We start from the raw sequence: 23261 nt of genomic DNA on the forward strand, positions 1-23261 counted from the left end.
ATTCCCTATGGGCAAATATTCCCCAATGATTCCCTATGGGCAAATATTCCCCAATGATTCCCTATGGGCAAATATTCCCCAATGATTCCCTATGGGCAAGTATTATCCTATTATTTTCTATGGGCAAATATTCCCCAAGCTACCCCTATGGACAAGTACATTATTCTGCAATGATTTCTATGGGCAAGTATTCTCCAGTGTTTCCCTATGGGCAAGTATTCTCCAATTATTCTCCGTGGGCAAATATTCTCCAAGGATTCCCTATGGACAAGTATCCTACAATGCTTCTCTATGGTTTCCTTACGAGCAAATACTGTCATTGGTTTTAATATGTTCCAATAGGTTCACCTTAGGGACACTATAAGTCGGAAATAACTTAAAGGCACACAACCACAACAGTCATGGTCAGAAGGGAGGACATTTTGGATTTTTCTCCCAGACATGCAGGTGAAATGTAGGACATGTCCTGGAAAATAGGATAGGTTCACCACCCCTAAATTGGGAACAACTTGAGGTCACGCAATGTTTAGCTGCAATGGCTTTATTTAATAATATTTATTAATAATACTTATTTCTTACATGCCTCTCAGAAGAGACTGGTCTTTAAAGCTCTTTTATATTTGGGCAGCGTATTCAGCAGTTGGATCTCTTCCACATTCCACATTAATCTCTTAATTGAGGTGCATGTTTTAATTAATCTCTTCTGGCAGGTCATTCCACAGTGTAGGGGTGGCTGAAGAAGAAGTCCTCTGGCTGACTGATAGGAAGCTAACAACTATCATAAAATTAGTAACACAATTAATAATAATAATAAATTCTTACCTGGCTCTCTCCATGGATCAAGGTGGGGAACAACAACAAACCAACAAAGCAAAACATTAAGAGATTAATGTGGAATGTGGAAGATATCCAACAGCTGAATACGCTGCCCAAATATAAAAGAGCTTTAAAGACCAGTCTCTTCTGAGAGGCATGTAAGAAATAAATATTATTAATAAATATTATTAAATAAAACCATTGCAGCTAAACATTGTGTGACCTCAAGCTGTTCCCAATTTAGGGGCGGTGAACCTATCTCTGGAGATGCCAGCCACAGATGCTGGCGAAAAGTCAGGAATAACCTCTTACAGAACATGGCCACATAGCCCCGAAAAACCCACAAAAAACTATGGGTGCCGGCCATGAAAGCCTTCAACTTCACACTTAAAATACAATTAAATGCATGTTTACAGCAAGGTTTCCTCCCTGATGATTCTGGGAAAATGCTATGCATTGTGCATCCTTGTTGTGCCACATTTGGATGAAAGGAGTCTGTTATGGAGTTGAGTTGGAGAATGTCTGTATGAGTCTTAATTTAAAGCACAACACTATTCATCAGTTAACATTGACCAATGGATATCTTACCACATTTATAGTTTTCTAGTTGTATATTTTTTTGTTGAATGCAATTTCTTGCATATTATATTTCATTGTTTATTTTAATGGAAACTGACATTTAAACTGACTTCTTGCTCATCTTCTAGTGAAAACATTGTTGTTCTTGAAAGACGGTTAAACTCTGGCAACATCACCCCATGTTCGCTGTACCTGCACTGTGACACCTATGGATCTGAGGAAATTGTTGGTCTTGGCATTGTGAGTGAGGCACGGAACATGGAGGTCTATGTAGGGGAAGAATACTGCGCAACTGGAAGGGGAGAAAAAATCTGCACTATGGAATATGATAGGTCAGTAGTTTTGTTCCTTTGTAATATTGAAACAATCTATGCACTAGTTACATAATGTGTGATCTTTCAAATAAGTATCTGGATATTACTAACTCAAAAATTTTACTAGCTTGCCCAGATGTTAGTTATCTGTAGCATATTCATAGCCTGAAAGAAATAAACCGTGTGTATCTGCATTTATAAAAAAAGAGTACTCACATTACTTTTTAAAAACATACAGAGGCTGCTGCAATACTGAAGAAATAATGCAGTTTGACACCACTTTGACTGCCGTGACTATGGGATTCTGGGATTTGTAGTGCTATGGGATTCTGAGATTTGTAGTTTGGTAAGGCACCAGAGATCTCTGAAGAAGACTAAATAGCTTGCAAAACCACAGCTTCCAGAATCTCATAGAACTAAGTCATGACAGTTAAAGTGGTGTCAAACTGCTTTATTTTTGCAGTGTGGCAGCAGCAGAGACCTCAACATTTATGAAAGTATAGGAAGGGGCTGTACAAACAGTCCTGAAGGGGCGGCCCAAACAGCCCTGAAGGGGTGGCCTCCAGTTGCCCCTTTTTCAACTAGACCGGGGCCGTGGCAACCTCGTGCTGCGGCCCTGATCCAGCCATCGAAGGGCGCAAAAAGGAGCCACAAAAAGTGGCTCCTTTTTGCCCCCTTGAAAGGGCGGCATAGCTGGGGCGGCTTGGCTATATGGCGCCTATTCGGCATTGCGTCATTTGGATGCAGTGCTGGAGGCACACCATGATGCCATGCACAATCTGGAGCGGCGCACAGCACCAGGGCACCCTGGGGGGTGGAGTTGGGCATGCGTCATCAGGATGCTGCGCCCCGATTGTGCCCCCAGGCTGGCCTTTCAGGCCGGTCTGTATAGCCCCAAAGTCGCCTTTTAAAAGCTAATGACAGGTTCAACACAAGTGTAAAAATATGACAATAGTGGTACTAGCGAAGTTGAACATTGACCACAGCATTTTTGTACTCTCAAATCTGGCAAGTAACACTGTGTTGCTGTGCTTTTGTTTTTCTTACAAAACATTGACATTGACTATAGATTACTTTTTGATGCTGCAGTAAAATTCAAAACAATTTTGGATGTTGATTGGGAACATCTCTAGTGTACATGGAATCACAGCCTTTATATCTGGATGGCAAATTTCTCTAAGCCAAGGGTGGCAATCATGGGACCCTTCAGATATTATTGGACTGCAAGTCTCAACAGCCCTAGCCATTATCACCAGTGGTCAATCTGGAGGACAGTACAGTTACTATCCCAGCTCTGAGTTGAAAGCACCATCATGTAAACTGTGTCTTCATACAGTGCTTTTTTCTTCTAATTACATGCATGAAAATGAATTGAATCTCAACATTTAAGCAAAATCTGGGATCCAAACAGTCATTAGCAGTATTTGTGTGTATGCTGAGGTTTTCCCACTTCTCCCACTCTAGTTACTTGTGACTTTTTTGTCTCAGAATTGCTCCTGACTTCCAAGGGATCATCTAGATGAAGGTTTCATCACGGTGCACTGGAAAAGAAATGGGTGGCACTGCACCCAATACATCATTGTACATACTTTCCATTCACATAGTTTTGTCTGGCTTGTGGACTAAGTTTTTGAATGCTTTTACTATGTTTACATCAATTGTGGCCCTACACAAGCTACATGGAAGCCACTAGAATTGTTGAGCTGTTCAAGCACTTGTAAATATGTTGCTCTTTATTGAGCATGTATGTAATCAATACCTTAGAAATAGCTGAGCACACTCTGCTAAACTGTGCATGTTTTTTTTTGTTGTGAAATGCTGTTACATTTTTGTAGCATTAGTATATAATGTTTTTCACAGCTCATTTATTTTATTTTCTAGCAAAAATGACCACGTTACTTTATACAAAAAATATCTTAAACTGGAGTGCTCAACAGCCTCTTGTAAGATTAAGGTAGGAAGCTACTTTCTGAAATGTTAGTATTGATCTATTTTTTAAAGGAAGATAATAAAAGAAAAAATGAATGCTATGTCTTGGCCTGTCTTCAGTTCTGAAATATATAAAAAGAAGGAATTTAATAAGAAATACCCTTTTTGCAGTGAGAGTGTTACTCCTATAGATACAATCACCTCCCCCTCGCCCAGTAATAGGTTGTAATAGGCAGCTTCTTTTTAGGGCATGTGTCAGTGCTGCGTGGTGTGGCTGCTGTGGCACTGACGGGGGGAAAGACAGGTGGCACAGAGCCACCCGTCTGTCGAGCTCCAAAATTCCCAGTGTTTGCTTGAATATGAAACTATGGTTACAGAAGCAGACTTGTTTAAGTTAACTGTAAGCCCCATACAGACTGCCAAAATAAAGCTGCTTTGGGTCACTTTGGAGGTATGCTGTTTAAATGATGCATGCATCCTAAGTCCAGAAGCTGTGCTAAAGCTGTATTCCAGACCTTAGGACTGGAGTGTGACTTTGGTGCAGCTTCCAGACTCTTAAGACGCATGCATCATTTAAACAGCATGTCTTCAAAGTGACCCAAAGCAGGTTTATTTTGGCCTGTCTGTATGAGTCCTATAGTTTTATAAGATAAAGTCCTCCTCAACCTGGTGCCCTTGGGTTTTGGGGACTAAACGTTCCATCACCCTTGCATTGCTGAGTTTGGCTGAGGGAAGCTGTAGTCTCAGTAACAATTGGAAGGTGTCAGATTGGGAGAGGATGGTTAAAATTTGCCACATTTAGACAGCAATACAAGTTGTAGCTAATAAGAAAGTCAAACTCCCCAATTTGTCCAGCTACATAGAAAAAAGAAAGGGAAGGGGGTACACCATTGGTTGTAGCTTATTCCTGCACACTACACTATAGTTTTATTAACTTCTCAACATGACCCTAGACAGCAGTCCCATAGAAATGTTTCAAAAGATTTTCTAGAGCCTATTGTATTATGCCAAAATATTTAATAATTTAGTTGCATTGTTTCATGCATTGACAGTTTTGACCTTTTCTTTTTTTCACTAGCTACTGTCTATCAATGAAAAACAAAGAGTACTCCTCAGTAAAATCTTAGTACTAGTCAAATCAGTTTCTAAAAAGTCTGTGCAAGACTTTGCTACTCTCGGATCAGGAATAGACATAGGCAAAGTACAAACTATTATGGAATCTATGGGATCCAAATTATCACCTGGGGCTCAACAGCTCCTGGATATGGTTCGCTTTCAACAGCGGGTGAGTTTTTTTTTAAATGAAATACTCAGTATCAAATGTGCATTTTTATGGGAAATGAAGGAGTTGATGGGGTTCATTAGTACAGTAATTAGAAACTCTTGGTGTTGTGTGTGTATGTGTATATACTGACTGCTTGGCACACTTGTGTCTCATCAGATTGTGGTGCATGCAATAGGATTTTGTTGGCAAGAATCACACTGAGTATCTGACTTCTCTGTACATCAGCCACATTGTTCCAATTTAGTTTTAAGCTGCAGCCTCTAGCTGTATAGACCAGTGATGGCGAACCTTTTAGAGAACGAGTGTCCAAACTACAACCCAAAACCCACTTATTTATTGCAAAGTGCCACGTCCCTCTGGTTTTCTAGTGACAAACTCTAGTGAACTCTGTATTGGGATGATGGTGTGTGTGCCCACAGAGAGGATTGTGAGTGCCACCTCTGGCACGCATGCCAAAGGTTCACCACCACTGGTATAGACTGTCTTCTCATATAAACAAGATGTGCTACATTGACACGTTTTAGAGATAACACCTTTAAGTTGTTAAGCAGATGGACAATGAGAAAAATAATAGTGAAAGTACTACACTGTCATCATCTCAAGCTAACAACCTTTTCCTTTGTCCTTACTAAAACTCTCACTTAGGTCAGGGTTTTTTTCTTCAGTGAGTCCATTTACTGTACTACCCTGGAGGTTTCTGAGATAGATGTTTGTCTCACTGTCTCTCTGTTTCATTTGTTATATTGACAATAAGATCATATCATAAAAAGAATGAATTGCTGTAAACAATACCAGTATACTGCAAACAATATTGAGAGGTAGCAAGAACCAGCAAGTTAATGATGATAGAATTGACTAGAAGGTACTGAGTGAACTAATAATTCAGTGTGTGGTATTCCTGACTGAGGGGATACTGTGACTTCCAGATAAATGCTTATGAATCCCAGGTGACTGGTTCAAAATGAGGAAGCCCAAAGTGATGGTTACTGAGAATACTGATTGTTGAGATTTCATATATTTGCTTATTTGGACTTCATTTATGACTTTTGAATATGTCTATACATTTTATTCTCATTAGAACGGACTTCCATTTGGAGGCAACTTCCAAAATATTTTGGGAAGAAATGGAGTTGCACTTGGAAACAACCATATTATTGATGGGTTGAAAAAGGCAGTTGATCTCGGAAAACTGGACAATCTCCCCAGTAAGCCTTCTCTTCTAAATGATAACCGAGAAGCTGGAATGCTTACAGAAGACTTAAGCATTGTTAGGAACAAACAGCTTCCTAATATGGAGAATACCTTTGATCCACCAGGACCTCAGGCTCCACAGGCCAGTGTGGTAGTTTCCCAAAGTGACTTTAAAGGTTTAGTGTCGTCATTTTTAGAAGAGCAAGGAATTGAAAACCCAAATGTAGCCAATTCCACACTGCTGCTTCCATTTCTTCAAACTGTTTGTGGTCAAGTAAATCGTCTACGAATAGATGAAAGGAACAAACACTGTGAGAACAATTCTGTATCTGAAGCTGATGGGATTCAAACTATTGGGTGAGTATTGGTTTGGTAATGTCATTAGTTGTTGCTTTATCCTGGCATCATTTCCTATGTGGGAGGGTGAGATTATGGCTTGCCAGATAATTGGAATAGAAAATTAAGGAAAAACTTTAGGAATTTTGTTGGACTCTTAGATGTTTTGGAGCTAAGGATACCCAAGCCTTGTCTAGTGACTTGTCTAGTGAACTGGCTCATAGAAGTCATTTCACTAAATTCATTCCTTTCTGATAACATGAACTGTAAGCAAGACTAACTCCTTAAACATTTACTATGACAGAGTAAAATGTTTCCTTTCTTACTGGTGTTGAATGAAGATGGAGGCATATCATTGTGGAAACTTTTTGGGAGTGTTAAAAGTTAAGCACCTGCTTGTATTTGATGAGTATCTGCTACTTTTCCTTATTGAAATTTGTAGCTTACATCTAATTACTTGTGATATTACATTTATGTGATACTGGTATGAAATCCTGGAGGACAGCATTGTCAGTGACCACTAAGTGAGTGTCAGATTTGAAGAAAGGAGCATATCAGTTATTTAGATTGCCACCAAAATGGTTACTGTGGAAGAAGAAGATACACACCCCTGCCTGTCATATTGGTTATTTTCAGTATTAAAGCCAGTATAATTTTGCAAACCAGTTGCTGGAAACAGCAGCAAGAGCATGCTATCATGCTTGTGAGCCTCCTGGAGGCATTTGATTGACATTGTGGGAAACAGGAAGTTGGCCTGGATTGGTCTTGGTCTGATGCAACAGAGCTCTTATATTATTTGTGTGATATCAAGAGGTCATGGAGTCTCTGCCATTCTTATTTAAAAGCTGAACCATTATGATTTCTAACTTAGCATTCTTAGGTGTACAAAATATTAAGTAATGTTAGGTTTTCCATAACTTGGTTCTTAAACGTCTTGATTGCTCAATGCTATATGTTCTTGATTCTCAATGCTATATGTTTTTACTGAGGTAGTTTAAAAACTGTGCTAACAAAAATGCACAGCTAGTTGCATTTTTGGTCGGTCTAGCTTATTTCTTCTGTGTCTTGTTTCCTGCAGTATAGAACAGCAATCTGTTTGCTTGTACTTGGAAAAGATAATCTCCAAAAAGATGGAAGTGATGGAGAAGAGATTAATGGACCACATTGACCTGCATATGCAGAAACTTCAGGAACATGTAGATAATAAAATTGCTGCAATAATGGATGTGATTCAGGTTTCCAGTATTGTTTCACAGGAACACGATCCTTTCAGGGAAGAGAACTCAGATGGGAAGAGGTAGGTGCTCTTTAAAAAATGGACAGCCTCAGTCTAAGTGTTTTTGTAAGTCAATTATTTATTTTGCAAGCTTTTCAAAGCTTTGCTTCCAAACCTGCAAATGTTTGAAAACAGTGAGATTCATATTTGTTACTGTAACTTTGTCAGTGTTGTACACTAATGTTAGTGTTTTGAGTATGTGTAACTTACAAAAGACACCAATATTTTTTTACAGTTGTATTTTTTAACATCTGCTTATGACTTATTTATTCATAAACATTTAAACAAAGTTACTTTTTTGGATGTTTGTCAAAATTGCACTGAACCATTGGGAACGCTCTAAATAAAGGAATTGCAGCTTTGTTAATATCCACCTGGTTTCTTTCATTTTTAATATAGGGTAGTGGTAACGAAGTGTGAAGAAACAAATTTAATCTGTTTTTGGTCTTTTATTTCAAAACCACCTTTGGAGAAATGTAGCTGTATTGGGAGGAAATAATTGTGTTTCATTGACGGATACCTCCCAATTTAGCATGGCTTGTTCACTGCACAACATTCCAAGATATTCCTGTAGTTTACAGCAACATTGCTTACTGTGTATCCTCTGCTCATCTCTTTTCCCAACATTCCTACATATTTAAACATATTGTTCCAGGATTAGGATGGGAGTTTCTGCAGTTATTACCACAGGAACCAATGCAGTTTCTGGCAGAGAAAATGATTAGTTCTTAATTTACTGACTGCTTTGAAACAGGTATCTGTTAAGAGTTCTTACACTCATATTAAAAACATAAGGTGAAATACCTCAATTTTAGGAGAGTTTACTGTCTTAAAGTTCCCACCATGTCCCTTCAAGCTGTCTTCAACTTATGGAGACCCTAAGATGAACCTGTCTTAGGATTTTCTTGACAATATTTGTTCAGAGGGCTTTGCCATGGCCTTCCGGTGAGACTGAGAGACAGTGACTTGCCCGAGGTCACCCAGTGGATTTCCATAGCTGCGTGGGGATTTGAACCCTGGTCTCCAGAGTCCTAGTTAAACACTGAAATGATTACACTGGTTCTCATCTCTGAAGAGTTGTAGTGGGGCATTTCTGAGAATTGTGAACTAGCGTTGTGAGAAAAGGGAAGAGGCTGGCAACGTTCCTTCTATAAGTTTCATAAGGCAAACAGTGATTCAGTTCTGAATGGAAGTCAACATTTATACAAATCTCAGTGATTCATTTGCATTCTAACAGTTGGATTTAGGTCCAAGTCTTTTTGTAGTTCCTTGCCCAGATACTTTTTCCAAGTAATGTTTAATTTTCCTTAAATTTGCTGACAGCCAGCATGCCTGCAGTAATCTTGTGTACTACAATTTACCTATTTTATTTTAAGCAGCTAATCTTTTAGAGAAGTATTTAAAGGATACAGTCTTAAAATACATGTTTATATAGTCCTGGGGGCTGAACAGAAGCAGCTAATTAACATGTCTCTCAATGTTAATAACTCTGAAGTTTCCTATATCTGTATCCTGGTTCTCGACTGATGAGGTGTTTTGCTGCCAAACCAGCTAGGAGGACTGCATTCATAGCCAACACAGCAACTGTAAAGATGTACATGCTCTTGGATTGTGTCTTCTGGTTTCCTTCGGGATAAACTAGAATGGATGAATCTGAATACAGAAGGCAGAAAACAAATGGGAAGTTAAAATGTAGTCCACAAAGGCTGTATCTGTGCAGTAGGGATGGACAAGTCCTGGAGGTCCAGGAACCAATTTCCTACCCTTGAGGCTGCTGCAGGCCACAATATTGTCCCCAAAAAAACAATATTGTAAAACCCCTTTAAGGAGTTGGGCAAAATGAGGTATGGGGTAGGGAGTGTGTCTTGTCTCATCATCATCATCATCAAACAAGAACTTCCACTCCCAAATGTTTTGGGCAATGTCAGCTCTTTCTTTCTTTCTTTCTTTCTTTTTGTCCAAAATACTGTATTCTCCTGGGATGCATGTCTGGCAAACTTGCACCCCTCCCTGCAGTGCTCCCAAAGCACTTCAGAACACCCACCCCCTTTCAAATACTTTCTTTTGCCTCCATTTTTCCTTGCAAAATGGTGACAGAAAGCAATATGGCCTCACTTCTGAAGAGAAAATGGAAGGAAAACAAGGTATTTTGGCATGCCAGAAGGTAGAAAATGAAAACCCTCTGGGTAAATCTTAACCATCAGATTACCGAAAAAGTTCCTTTCTAAATCACTGTTAGTAAAATTGATTACATCAGCATATATAAGCTCATCTAAAACAAAGTAAGACAGTAATGTTGAAGTATCCTTACCTGAGCGGCCAATAGGACTGCGGTCTCGTTTCAGGCGGAGAGGTCCCACCATCGCTTCTCCTTTCCATTTGTAGGAAGAAATATCTCTCTTATGCCGAGAGATGCAGCCTTTAGTGCAACGAGAATTAGGATTGTTGCTGTCACAAATTAAAACCTCACAATGCAGGTAAACAGATGGATAACTCCGCAGGAATTTGAAGGAATTGAATCTGAACCTCCCATAATGTTCAAGGAGTGGGTAGGCTGCATAGGTGCTGTCTTTAGTACAGCTGCAATAGAAGTCACACATTGCTTTACCATAATGAAATTCAGAATACCTCTTCAATAATCACAAAGTAATTTTCCTACACTTCCAGGCATTTCCAGCATGAAGTTTTGTATAATGTGCCTGTTCTTACTGCTTTCTGCAAACAACATGGACCACAAATAGCTCCTGGAATTGCAAACAATATAGTTGATACTCTAATCTGCAGAAACAGAGGGTTTGAAATATGGTTCTGAAAGATTCATAAAGTGCACAGGTTGCATTTTGCTTACCTCTAATCCAGGACATATCTCATTTTACTTTTATTTGCATTTTCTAACAATTGTCTTTTTGTCAGCAAAAACTCTTTGCCAAACTATTTACACACTGGCTTCCAAGACGAAGGTTGTCTCATTCTTGAATAATAATATATAGTTGGTGTTCATATATTCAGTAACACAAACTTACCAGAACTTATAGGCAACTTGACTGTAACACTGGCTTTGTAAAAAAAAGTCTGCAATTGTCCCCTTTTCTCTAACTCCATTTTGTATTTTAAGGAAGCAAAGCTTCAGAAGGATATCCTGCTGCCATCTAAGACTTAAGTTTTGCATTTTTTTTTTAAAAAGAGGTTTACACTTATATTCATCAAGCCATTTATCTCTTCCACCCCTCTTTAAAATGATTCCTGGGACAATGTTTATTATTGAGGATCACCCTACTTTTGTCTGTATGGTCTAGGACAGGGAGAGACAACTGTGGAAGGTTAGGGGTCTAGATTAGCTCCTAGGATGGCCATGGCCACACCTGCTTCCCCCCCCCCCCCCCCCGCCTGTTTTTGACCACTGGGAAGACATGCTGGAAGTGCCCTCCAGTCCTCTACTGGAAGCATTCTGAAGCAAAAGCAAAAGAAAGAAAATTATTTTTTCAGGAAAAATATTTTTGACCCCCTGTGAGGACACTTGGCTCACCCCTGATCTATGTATTACCATCTCAGGTATTACTTTGTCCATCTTTGATTTCTCCCTGTGTGAGTAGGGACTGTGTCACTCTACTGTATTATAGACTTCTTAAAATTTATATATTAATGCTGAAAGATTAACATTGAGCAATTATGTTACTCACCCACTTCTGACTAAATCGTATTTTGGTGATTCATAGTCAGGACTTGGTGATGCTGTGCAAGTATCCACAAATACAATCAGATTGGGATCAGAGGAATGTAGGCTGACTTGCACATAAAGAGTTTGATTCAAATCTACATAGTATGGAGAGTCAAGTACTGGTGTGGTAAAAAAATCAGATTCATAGAAGGACATGTTGAGGTCATATCTGCCGAGGGCACTTGTGTTAACATCATGTTCACTTTCTGTTACATACAAAATTTCTACTGTGGAGTTATTTTCCATTATACACTTCACAGTAATTTCAACATGTTTTTGACGGGTAATCACAACACCATTCGGGGAGGCAGTAATAGTGTTGCTGTAAGAGATGCTGTGGTCTTCATTCTGCACAAGATAGGAAATAAAATACAGAATTACATTGAAATAATGAAAAACACAAAATGGATTTAGCTTACATTTCAAAACATCACCATTACTAATTAATTAATCAGTAAACCAAAAAGCAGCCAAGTCGCAATATGCTAGTATTATATAGACTTATGTTTTGTTAATGTTTAAAAAATGAATAGCTATATCTTTCCAACTCAGCCTCTTTAATGTTTAGTAATGACTCCATCTAAATATAGAAAAGGAATTTTGAAGGTAAGCAACTCAATGCTGTAACAACAACAAAAAACATACCGGTACTAACTTGTACCTTTAATAAAACAGATTGTTGCCAGCAACAAAAGCACAGTCACCCTGTTGACTCTCTAATATTCCTGAGCCTATGGCTTTAAGTCTTAAGTCCCACTGGATCTTTCTGTAAATGTTCTTAGTCATATATGTCAAGATTCAACATCATTTTTAAACTAAGGAACAAAGTAGATTTCAGCTCTGTCTTCTGTGACATTCACATTTCCAAAGTATCTTCATAGTGTTTGTCATGTTATAGTTATTACCTACACTGGTATCTGTTTTCTGATGGTACTGATCTTCCCCAGAGAGTCACACTGGGAAGATCAGTACCATCAGAAAACAGATACCAGTGTAGGTAATAACTATAACATGACAAACACTATGAAGATACTTTGGAAATGTGAATGTCACAGATGAACAGAAGTTGATGAACAGAAGTTGAAAACAAGCTTGGCTCATTCAATCCTGTGTGTCACTGGAAAAATTAATTGAGTACAGAAGTCTTGGATGGGTCAGACAAGATTTCAAGAAATGTGGTTTCAAGGTTTCAGCTGTGCAAAATAACCTGTGATCTAGGGAAAGTAGGCTAAACTGCAAGCATACTGACAAAGTAAGAAACAAGCTGCAGGGCAGATTGTGGCCTTGAATTTCAAGTGTTGAGAGAAAAGTTCACAGTCATTTGGTTCAGGTCAGTTTTGATTTCTTATTTTTACCATTTTTAGTGTTCCGCAGTGGTTGAGTGAAAAAGAAAATGTCACTGGATTTAATGCAATAGGTCTGCAAGCTGGATCATTCAGAGCCAAATCATCTGCACTGTAGCCAAGTGAATCCAAATAAGGTTTGCTGAGAATCACTGTCATTGTGTTTGAAGAACAAGTGAGGGATGCTGACAAGGAAAAAGAGGGAAAAGCAATAAATAACTATGTACAGTATAGGCGATAATACTGCCTCTCTGCATCAATGCTCTATTTATTCCAATGCTGCCTTCCTTTTCAGAGGTACCAAAGTACATTATTAGGACTTCAATTCAACTTCATAGTCTGTTCATTGACAAAAGATAGATATTTTTAATTATCATCTGTTACATAAGAAGGATGAAAAAGTCTCTCTCTCTCTCTCTCTCTCTCACACACACACACACACGGATAGTGAGACAGGAATGTGAAATTACTTGAATTAATACAATTTGTGCCAAAACACACTGCAGAAATATTCCACTTTGAGCCTTGGCTCAGTGTTAGGAAATCCTGGGAATTGTAGTTTGTTGTGGCACCAGAGCTCTCTGACAGAGCAGGCTATATGTCTCACAAAACTACAGTTCCTAGAATTCTTTAGCATTGAGCCATGGCAGTTAAAGTGGTCTCAAACTGGGTTATTTCTGCAGTGTCTTTTGTGCTTAGTTTGCAGTACTGCTAAGGCAGTCAAAAGGATATGGTAAATCTGGAAAAGGTGAAGCAAGGGACAACCAAAATGATCCAGAAACCGAAGCATCTCCTCAGAAAAGAGATCAGTAAATGGGGCTAGAATTTTATGCAGTTATACATGAAGTGGAGAAAATAATTGTTTATTTTGTACAACATACTGGAGCTTTTGCCCTCTTAAATATGCATGCTTATGGGCTTCCCAGAGGTATCAGGGATTGTATAGAGACTTGTAGTGGATAAACAGGATACTTGACCTTTCCCCCCCTTTTTAAAGTTACATACCAATGCTTATTTTTATGTTTAATACACTGAAATTAAAGTTTGTATAATATGCATTTAAGTCATGCTCCTCTTTTTGTATTGGCATTATCCTTGTATGATGCATTACAGTAGCCAATCCTAGGTGGCACCACAGCACATCTAAGTGTAGTCTGGCCACATTTGTGTAATTCATTGCAACGGGAGGAAATTTACTCCTGAAGTGTGTATGTACATAAAGTTTTCAGGTATGTACACATAGCTTTGTAGAACTGTAGTTCTACAAAGCAATTATAGAACATGGAAACACAAAAGGAGAAATAGATGATTGAATGCTATGTTTCAGAGATGAGGAGATTCGATTGATTATATTTGAATGTCCCTTTTTGTACACATTTTATTGCTGGAAAGAAATCATCTGTGTAACTAAATTTCAGTTCCTCTGCTTACAGATGAAAAAAAAATGTCAAACATCATCTGAGAAACAATGGACTTACTGTTGGGTTCTGGTATTGGTATACTTGTATAATGAGCAGAAAAGCCCCTATATGAATTGGCATAGTCCGTTGACAGCATGACAGTCATGACATTGGAAGAGGACTGGAATGTTGGAGCCACACGACCACACACTTGCTGGATTAAACCTGAGTCTGTCGTTGCACCGTCATAGATAGCAAGAAAATCAAACCTGCATTCAGCATCTATTTCTAAACTACAAACACAGAGAAAAAAGAATAGTTGCATCTGACCATTTAAAAAAAAAAATCCCCTTTTTCGTGACAATGCCTCCCACCTTTCCTCCAGTTAGAAAATGTCTGTAAGCATGAACCTATTGTCGACAATAGCTTCAATATTGCTTCGGTATACACTAACAGAATCAACACCAGTGCTAACCAATATATGTCAACAGATATGGAAAAGAAAAGAATGGCCAACAGATTGGAAACTATCAATATACATCTCCATCCACAAAAAAAGGAGATACAAAAGACTGCAGCAACTATAGGACCATAACTTTAATTTTTCATGCAAGTAAAATCATACTCAAAATTCTGCAACACTGACTCCAACCATACATGGAGAGAGAAATCCCATAGGTGCAAGCAGGATCCAGGAAAGGAAGAGGCGCTAGGGACCACATTGCAAACATAAGGTGGCTAATGGAGCGCACCAAGGAATTCCAAAAGAAAATCAGCATGTGCTTTATAGACTATCAGCAAGGCCTTTGACTGCATAGATCGAGAAAGACTATGGAACTTCCTTAAAGACATGGGAGTGCCAACACATCTGATAGTCCTAATGAGGAATCTTTACTCAGGATAGGAGGCCACTGTCATGACAGAACACGGAGAAACAGAATGGTCCCCAATTGGCAAAGGAGTCAGACAAGGCTCCATCCTCTCATCCTATCTGTTCAATTTGTATGCAGAACATATTATGCGAAAAGGAGGACTGGACACAGAAAAAAGAGGAGTGAAAATAGGAGGAAGGAATATCAACAATCTAAAATATGCAGACGACACCATACTACTAGCTGAAAACATCACAGACTTGGAACAACTACTAAGGAAGATCAAGGAAGAAATTGCAAAGACGGGCTTATTGTTGAACATAAAAGTAATGGCCACAGAAAATTTACACAGATTCAATCTAGACCATGAAGAAATAGAAATAGTAAATGAATTTTCATACCTGCAATCAAATATTGATCAGAGTGGGGACTGCAGTCAAGAACTCACAAGAAGTCTAAGAATGGGGAAGGTAGCTATGAAAGAACTCGAAAATATCCTAAAATATAAAGACATACAACTGAGCACAGAAGTTAGACTCATGCAAGCCATTGTATTCCCTATTACCATGTATGGATGTGAGAGCTGAAAGGTTAAGAAAGCGGATAGGAAGAGTGTTGAGTCCATATTTATTTGAGATGTGGTGCTGGAGAAGAGTGCTGAGGTTACCATGGACAGCCAAGAAGTCAAACAAATGGGTCCTAGAGCATATCAAACCAGAAATCTCTCTGGAAGCCATGATGACTAGACTGAGGCTGTTGTACTTTGGCCACATCATGAGGAAAAACTGGAAAAACCAATAATGCTAGGGAAAGTGGAGAAAAGCAAAGAAGGCCAAATGCTAGATGGATGGACTCTATTAAGGAGGTCACAGGTATGAATTTGCAGGACCTGAGCAAAGCAGTGAAGCATAGGGAGTCTTGGAGAAGTTTCATCTACAGGGTTGCCATGGGTTGAGATGGACTCGAGGGTGGATAACAACAACAAATTGTATACAGAATAATATGTGTAGTTCTTCTCACTTGAGAATTGGAAAAGTTGCTTCTTTGGACAATTCCCAGAATCCCTTAACCAGAAGGACCAGAGGATATGTTGACTGAGAGTCTGTGAGCTGTAGTCCATATACTATTAGAAAGGATGATGATGATTTATATATCCTGCTTTTTTCCCAGTTTGGGACCCAAAGCAACTCACAGTGATTTTAAAAAAAAGTTTTTAAAAAATCAGCAGCAGTAGCAACAAAAACAACATCCCCATCCTCCTCTTTCTGCTTTGTTCTCTATGCTCTTCCAAAACCATGTTTTATATTCCTAGAAGCCCTGTGATACAGTACAGGCTGAGAAATGATACAGCCCTTCCTCCCAGGGGAGCTATTGTATTTTTTATAACCAGATAGAGCAATTTAACAGTTTGCAAACTGAGATCCAATAATAATAATAATAATAATAATAATAATAATAATAATAATAATAATAATAATAATAATAATAGGTTTATTTATATGCTGCCCAATCACTGGGAATCTGGGTGGCTTACAACAGAAGGAATAATAGACGGTTTCTTAGGTTCATGGAAGAGCCCTGTTTTAGTCCAGCTTAATTTTTTTTTTATTAAGTCACAATATAATACAAACAAAAATAACTTCAGCACCAGACAGGGTGGTCTGTGATATGGCATGGAGACAGGAGGAGCTGGAGTGTGTCCAAAAGAGGGCAACCCAGGTGGTGAAATCTCTGGAAACCATGCCTTATGAGGAAAGACTTAGGGAGCTGGGTATGTTTAGCTTAGGGGAGAGAAAGCTTGTTTTCTGCTGCTCCAGAGGCAAGGAAATTAATAATAATAATAATAATAATAATAACAACAACAACTACAACAACAACTACAACAACTACAACAACAACAATATATTTATATCCCACTTCTCCCTATGGATCGACATGGAGCACTGGATACAAACTACAAGAAAAAAGATTCCACCTCAACATTAGGAAGGACTTCCTGACAGTGAGAGTTGTTCAACAGTGGAACAAGCTCCCTCAGAGTGTGGTGGAGTCTCCTCTTTTGGAAGTTTTTAAACAGAGGCTGGATGGCCATCTGTTCGGAAGGGCAATCTAGTCCAATAGCAGGAGGTTAGACTGGATGGCCCTTGGGGTCTTTTCCAACTCTAGGATTCTATGATCCTATGTGATAAGTTTAAACCAGCTTACTTGTCAAACGTCTTCATCCAAGATATAACTAGAGTGTTGATAGAAGGGTGCAACCATGGCCGTCTAGTATTTAAAATACTACTTTATATCTATCCATGTTTAGTAAAACATAAACTTACAACATACTCACAAAACTTCACTGAAGGTTAAATTTATCCTGGAATTTGGTTCTGTTTCTATATGCCAGATGCAATAAGCAAACTCAGGATGTGGCTTTGGGTAGTTGGGGCTGGTGAATGAGCCATCCAAACCAGTAAGGTAACCTCCACAGTCTTTAATGGCAGCTTTAAAAAGAAGGCATTTTTTTTTAAAAGGCTATATTAATGAACAAATATAGTTATCAACAGGTGTCTAAGAATCTCCATTTCCACCAGCATTGGAGATGTAGGAGCTTGAGCCTTCTTGAAGGCAACATCAATGGTTTTGAGATTTCGAATCCCAAGAATGCAAGCTTCCATAGCTGAGGTAAAGCAGGGGAGCCAGGACTTTGATATACTTTCACTTCATTTTAGAACTACCTGTGCCACATGCCACAAATGAGTGATGGTGATATGAATGACAACAGCAGCAAAGCACAAATACAAAAGAAACAGTACTCTCAAGTACTGCTGGTGAATACATTCAGGATGAAGCCCCCATGCTTATCTATTGCAAAGTCTGGGCTTTACCATGCAAAGTGGACTAAGAACATTATTCAATGCAACCTCTGTCACATGAGGATCTTGCTGTACCATAGTGGTGCCTTGGCATTTCCCAAAGCATTTTGTTGGTGCATTGGAATCGGCAGATGCCATGGAGGATCCATTCTGGTATGGGAAGTAGCAGTGCCCTTCAGTCTTCTCAGTATGGGAACTATAGCTCTCATCTGCTCTAATAAAGGTGAGGGATCATGAGGAGTGAAAACCCAGCAATATCTAGAGGTTGACACATTTCCCTATCCTAGATACAGTACTCTTATTTTATTAAGGCAAAATGGATAACAACAGTGATAGAGCCATGGTGCCTATGTCACCAAAACAATTCAGAAATATCCTCTGAGCTATCTGACCTCATCCTGTTCTGAGTATATGCAAGTGTATCTAGTTGGCAATAAACATCAATAGGAAAGTGTCTTAAAAATGTGCTTCGGGCAGACTTCCTACACTGGATTCTCAAGATTACATAGCCAGAAGAATCAGTAGATTAAAGACCTAGAAGAAGCATACTTTAGACAAACTCTGGCGCGTTACAGACTGCCTGTTTGGGGCGGCCTGTAACCAGCCCCTTCCCTGCCGGATTGGGGCCTCAGCTGCCACAACGGCAGCCTCCAAGGCCCCGATCCACCGCTTTCCAAGCCGCGGGGAAGTGGCAAAAGGCTGCTTCCTCGTGGCCTGGAAAGGGGTGTCCTTGGGGCTTCAAGCCATTCGGCCCCTTTCCCGCTTGTGTCCCTGGCGCAGCCATCTAAAGGCTGCGCCAGGGACGCAAACCGCAGAAGGAGCTCTGTTTCGGAGCCCTTTCTCACGCCGCGGAAAGGGTGCTCTATGCGCTCTCACGCGGCGCGACGACATCATGTCTGCGCTGCCTCATTTAGAGGCGGTGCGTTCGTGACGTTGTAATGGCGGCCCCTGTGTGTATAGGACGCCGCCATTTTGTACGTCCTGGGGACATACTAGGGTTAGGTGCGTGCGTAAGGCACGCACTTTGCCTAACCGTAGTACGTCCCCAGGACATACTTTACGCCCGTGCGGAACGGGCCTCTATCCCAAGTTTGCAAGGCATAGTGGTTTGAATGTTGGACTACAACTTTGGAAACCAGTTTCGATTCCCAGCTTGGCATGAAACCCACTGGGTGGGCAAGTCACATGCTCTCAGTCTCAGGGGAATGCTATGGCAAACCTCCTCTGAACAAATCATGATAGGTTTGCCTTAGGATCACCGTAAGTCAGAAATGATTTGAAGACACACAACAACAACAACAACAACAACAACAACAGAATTGCTAAGGCAGAGCGTGGAGAAAGTATCATGAATGGAGTGGTTTTCTCTGTGCATTAAAGAAACTGACATACAACAACCTGTTCTTTAGATTATATGCACAGAATGTATTCTATTTTTAAATTTTTTGGACCCTTCCCCCCAAAAAAGTTTTGGTTAGGAGCAAGCTTCAAAGATCCAAGCTTTGATGATTCTTATCTGTGATCCAGACACTTGACATTTAGTGTCTCAGGGTGTACAGACCATCACTTTGTGCCAGCCTGGACCTGAACTAGGGTTCAGCGAGGGCTGAGCATTTACACACTCAAAGCCCTTGTGCTGGAACCTGGGCACCAGCTTGGTGTGCGCCTGACCAGGCAGCGCATGCTGTGATGATGCTCAGCACCCAAACAACGCTGCACACAAGGGGCATCATAAGGCTGTGCCACTGTGCTTATGGCAACCTGTAGCAGTACAGATAGGAGCTGCATTTCATGGCTCTTTTTTGTACCAGGTTGGAGAGATGGCATGAGGTTGCCATGTCCCCAACCCAGCACTTTGAAAGGGGGCATAGAGCCACCCCTTACGGGCTGTTTGTACAGCCCCTCAGTTATTTTTATTAAATGTACCTTGACATTTTTATTGGCATGTTGTCAGACACCCACCCGCCTCTAACTTCTTTATTTTTGGGTATCTACATGAGATGACATCTGAGACATACATATTCCAGAAGGGAGGTTATGTGTTGGTTGGTTACAGAGCACACAGAAAATTCTTAACTTGTAGTATCTTAAAGTAACATGTAAGCCAGGACCATACTAGTAAGACAAGAGATGAACAAATATCTTGCTAAATTATGACTAGTGATGTCAGCCTCCGTAATGGAACTAGGAGGTCTTTGTCCTCAACTATTTAAAAAGGGCTTCACAAAAATCTTAGGACAGTTTAACAGCTGTATATATTTCTTCTAATTCACAATGTTGCCAAAAGTTATTTTTAAATAGGTTTTTAAAAACACAGATATATTCTGGTTAGTTTTTATGTAAGTTTTTTTGTTTTGTTTCAGAACTATGACTCACAAATTGTTCCCAGAGGAAGTTGATCTCATGATGACTTACATGACTCTGGTGAAATGAAGTAATAAAATGCAAATATGTTTCTTTCAAAATCTGTGGAGTCAGTTGATAGGCGAAATGTTAGGGTTCTAGAAGTTGAATGAAATACGGGAACAGATTCATGCCTATTGCATACTCGTCCCAGGAGAGGTGCAGTTGTTGAAGGACCATCATATACTTCAATATTTTCTCTTTCACATGAGGATGAAGGATCAAATCTAGAAAGAAAAGGATCCTGTTAATCAAATCTAGCCTGAACACTCCCTAAAAGCCACTAAACTGAGACTGTTGTGCTTTGCCATATCATGGGAATGACTCATTAGGAAAGACAATAATGCTTGGTAAGGTAGAAGGCAGTAGGAAAAGATGAAGACTACATTCCAGATGAACAGACTCAGGGATGCCACAGCCATGAGTCTGCAAGACCTCAGCAAGGCTGCTGTCAATAGGGCGACTTGAAGGTCTCTCATTTATAGGCACCATAAATTGAAGCTGAGTTGACCTCAGTTAACAACAACAAGAACAAAAAAGTTGCATTGAGTTCCCTTATTGGAGAAAAGGTGGGATAAAAATGAATAAAATAACAACAGCTTATTTCTTAATTTTATCACGAGAAGATTATAGGTCTGATGTATCATTAATTATGGTAAAGTCTGCAGAATTAATGTATAGTACACCTGTTACACTTAATGTTCTGTGTTATTGACTATAAAGACTGAAGAGGTACCAAAACAGTCTCAGTAATATATAACAGTGAGGGGAAACCACTGTTTGCTTTTTAATAAACTCTAATAATATTTAAGTTGCCTATTTTTTTTCTTACTTGTTCTTTCATCTTGCTGTCTTGTGCTTCCAGGTACATCAAGGACACTATCTCATGGGTTTAAAAGCTCAGTTAACCTTTCCTGAATTCAGTCCTAATTCGGGATGCAGCTGGGTGTTATCGCAAAGAAATTGTCGCTAAATCGCCGCCCGGCTTTCGACTTCTAAAAATGGCCACTGAAGCAGCTTACAGGACTCGGGCTGCATCCGGGATGGATCCAGGCAGTGTTTTGGTGGCAATTTCTTTGCGATAACAGCCAGCTGGCTCCCAAATTAGGATTTAATTTGGGAAAGGTATGCCAGGATTTTAACCCCATTTGATAGGGTCCTAGGATCATCAAGTCGATCTTTTCCAAGCTTCTCCATCCAAATTTATAGCCATGTCAACATACAGAATCTTCCCAATGTATTTTTGGTCTTATCTACACATATAGAAATAATGCAGTTTGACACTTTTAACTGCCATGGCTCAGTTCTGTGGAATTCTGGGATTTGTTGTTTGTTGTGGAACCAGAGCTCTCAGAGATAAAAGGTTAAATATCACACCAAACTACACATCTCAGAATTTCACAGCATTGAATCATGAGAATTAAAGTGATGTCTTATGGCATTATTTCTGTAGTGCAGATTAGATCTATGGTTGTACTTCAAGGCTTCCTTGAGAATCATCCCAAAATATCTAGTTCATCATCTTATTCTATTGCCACAAACCTTGCAAAATATACTCACTTGAAGTACGAGAAGATAAGTCGGACGGTTTCATTTGCTTTACTGTCAGTTGCATTCATTTCTCTTTCTATTTGCCAGATACAATTCTCATTTGCATTGGCTGAAATTGGCAGTGCTCCATAACTCTTTACTTGTCTGCTGCCACATTTACTATCTCCTGTTTTATTAGAAAGTTAATAGTAATTGGTTAATCCAGTGAGTTTATATAGAATTTTTTTTTACCTAAAATTTTAGAGCAAGTCATTATAAATGGCTTGAGTAGATCTGACAGAACATCCAATACAATAGTTTAATTATTTGATTATATATCTTTGCTTGCATCCTTTTGGTTTCCATTTCTAAATCTTCATGGACTGGAGTTGTCAAATATAAGGCGATTTCCATGTTCCTGGATCTCACTGTTTAACTTTCCAAAATGTCAATTAACTTTGGACCCCCCCCCTTGAGATTTTCATGAAACTAAGAAATGTACATACCGTAATCAAATTAAAATTATTGAGCACCAGCAAAAATCATATTTTAGCATGAATAACAACTACATTTCAGTTTCCTATCTGTTCTTTTTACAATATTTTAAGACAGAACCCAGGTGAATTTAGTTGCTTTGGGATTCAATTGTTTTTAGTAGTAACATTAATCTTACTCTTAAACCAACAAAACCTTTGTGATCTATTGATTTAATTGGAGCTGTTAAATTGCAGCTTTATTAGCTTATGTTTTTAGCATTATAATAAAATACAATTATTTTAAAAATAGTTACATAATAATAGTTCATGGCTTGAAATGGTTTAAAAACCATGTCTTTCATACCTTGGATTTTTATCACCTTATTTTCAGCAAAAGTCCAAGCAAAGAAAAGTGCCAAGAAAACATATTTTCTGATGGCTTCCATTTTGGTGAAGGCACATCATCGCATTTTCTGATCCTTTTATATTTCTACTTATTGTGTAACACCCCCACTCCACGTGGCTGCTGGTAAATTTTTTATGTCATTTGAGTTCAAGAGAGATATATGTGGGAAAATCACAGATGCTGTACTGTGTGCTGTAGACACTTGGCTAGAATATTTAGTATTCCTAATCATGATAGCAGTTTTTATAAGTGCTTGTCCTGACCAACTGAAATGTACAAACCATCTCAATCCTCATTAAACTCTGATGTGGAAAGAGTTTGAGATAGTAGTCTTGCTTGTTATATTGTTGAGGTTGTTGTTTTACTACAACTAGTCTGTGTATTTTGAATTTTAAGCTGTATTGCTTGATGATGATGATGATGATGATGATGATGATGATGATGAAGCTCAAACTCATAAATGCACAGAAATAATGTGATTGCGGGGAATTCCATAGATGCAGTAATACTGATGTGTGATTAACTT

General features: G+C 39.1%; 2 protein-coding genes across 2 annotated transcripts in view; one reads left to right on the forward strand and one right to left on the reverse strand.

Moving 5' to 3' along the window:
- Positions 1-8095, forward strand: part of C3H10orf88 (chromosome 3 C10orf88 homolog) — a 10064-nt gene extending 1969 nt beyond the window's left edge. Inside the window, exons 2-6 of the mRNA XM_042458372.1 lie at positions 1524-1727; positions 3591-3663; positions 4717-4923; positions 6002-6471; positions 7529-8095. Of these exons, the coding sequence (XP_042314306.1) occupies positions 1524-1727; positions 3591-3663; positions 4717-4923; positions 6002-6471; positions 7529-7751 (1177 nt within the window). The 3' untranslated portion in view covers positions 7752-8095. The remainder of the gene's footprint in view (positions 1-1523; positions 1728-3590; positions 3664-4716; positions 4924-6001; positions 6472-7528) is intronic.
- A 1111-nt stretch (positions 8096-9206) lies between these two features.
- LOC121925916 (CUB and zona pellucida-like domain-containing protein 1) lies at positions 9207-22775 on the reverse strand. The gene is made up of 9 exons (XM_042458482.1): positions 22694-22775; positions 21884-22040; positions 20336-20550; positions 17395-17548; positions 14266-14480; positions 12800-12972; positions 11407-11792; positions 10038-10306; positions 9207-9379 (listed from the first exon to the last, which is right to left on the reverse strand). Exons 1-9 carry the CDS (start codon positions 22773-22775, stop codon positions 9207-9209), a joined length of 1824 nt encoding a protein of 607 aa, XP_042314416.1.
- Positions 22776-23261: the final 486 nt, after the last annotated feature.

The sequence above is a fragment of the Sceloporus undulatus genome, chromosome 3 (genome assembly GCF_019175285.1).
Source record: "Sceloporus undulatus isolate JIND9_A2432 ecotype Alabama chromosome 3, SceUnd_v1.1, whole genome shotgun sequence".
Classification (NCBI taxonomy): Eukaryota; Metazoa; Chordata; class Lepidosauria; order Squamata; family Phrynosomatidae; genus Sceloporus; species Sceloporus undulatus.

Coding starts and splice junctions, on each gene's coding strand:
- LOC121925916 (XM_042458482.1), bottom strand. CDS start 22,775: ATGGAAGCCATCAGAAAATATGTTTTCTTGGCACTTTTCTTTGCTTGG. Junction 17,549..20,335: donor CTTCATTTCACCAGAGTCAT/GTAAGTCATCAT, acceptor TTCTTTTTAAAG/CTGCCATTAAAGACTGTGGA. Junction 14,481..17,394: donor TTAACCTTCAGTGAAGTTTT/GTGAGTATGTTG, acceptor CTGTGTTTGTAG/TTTAGAAATAGATGCTGAAT.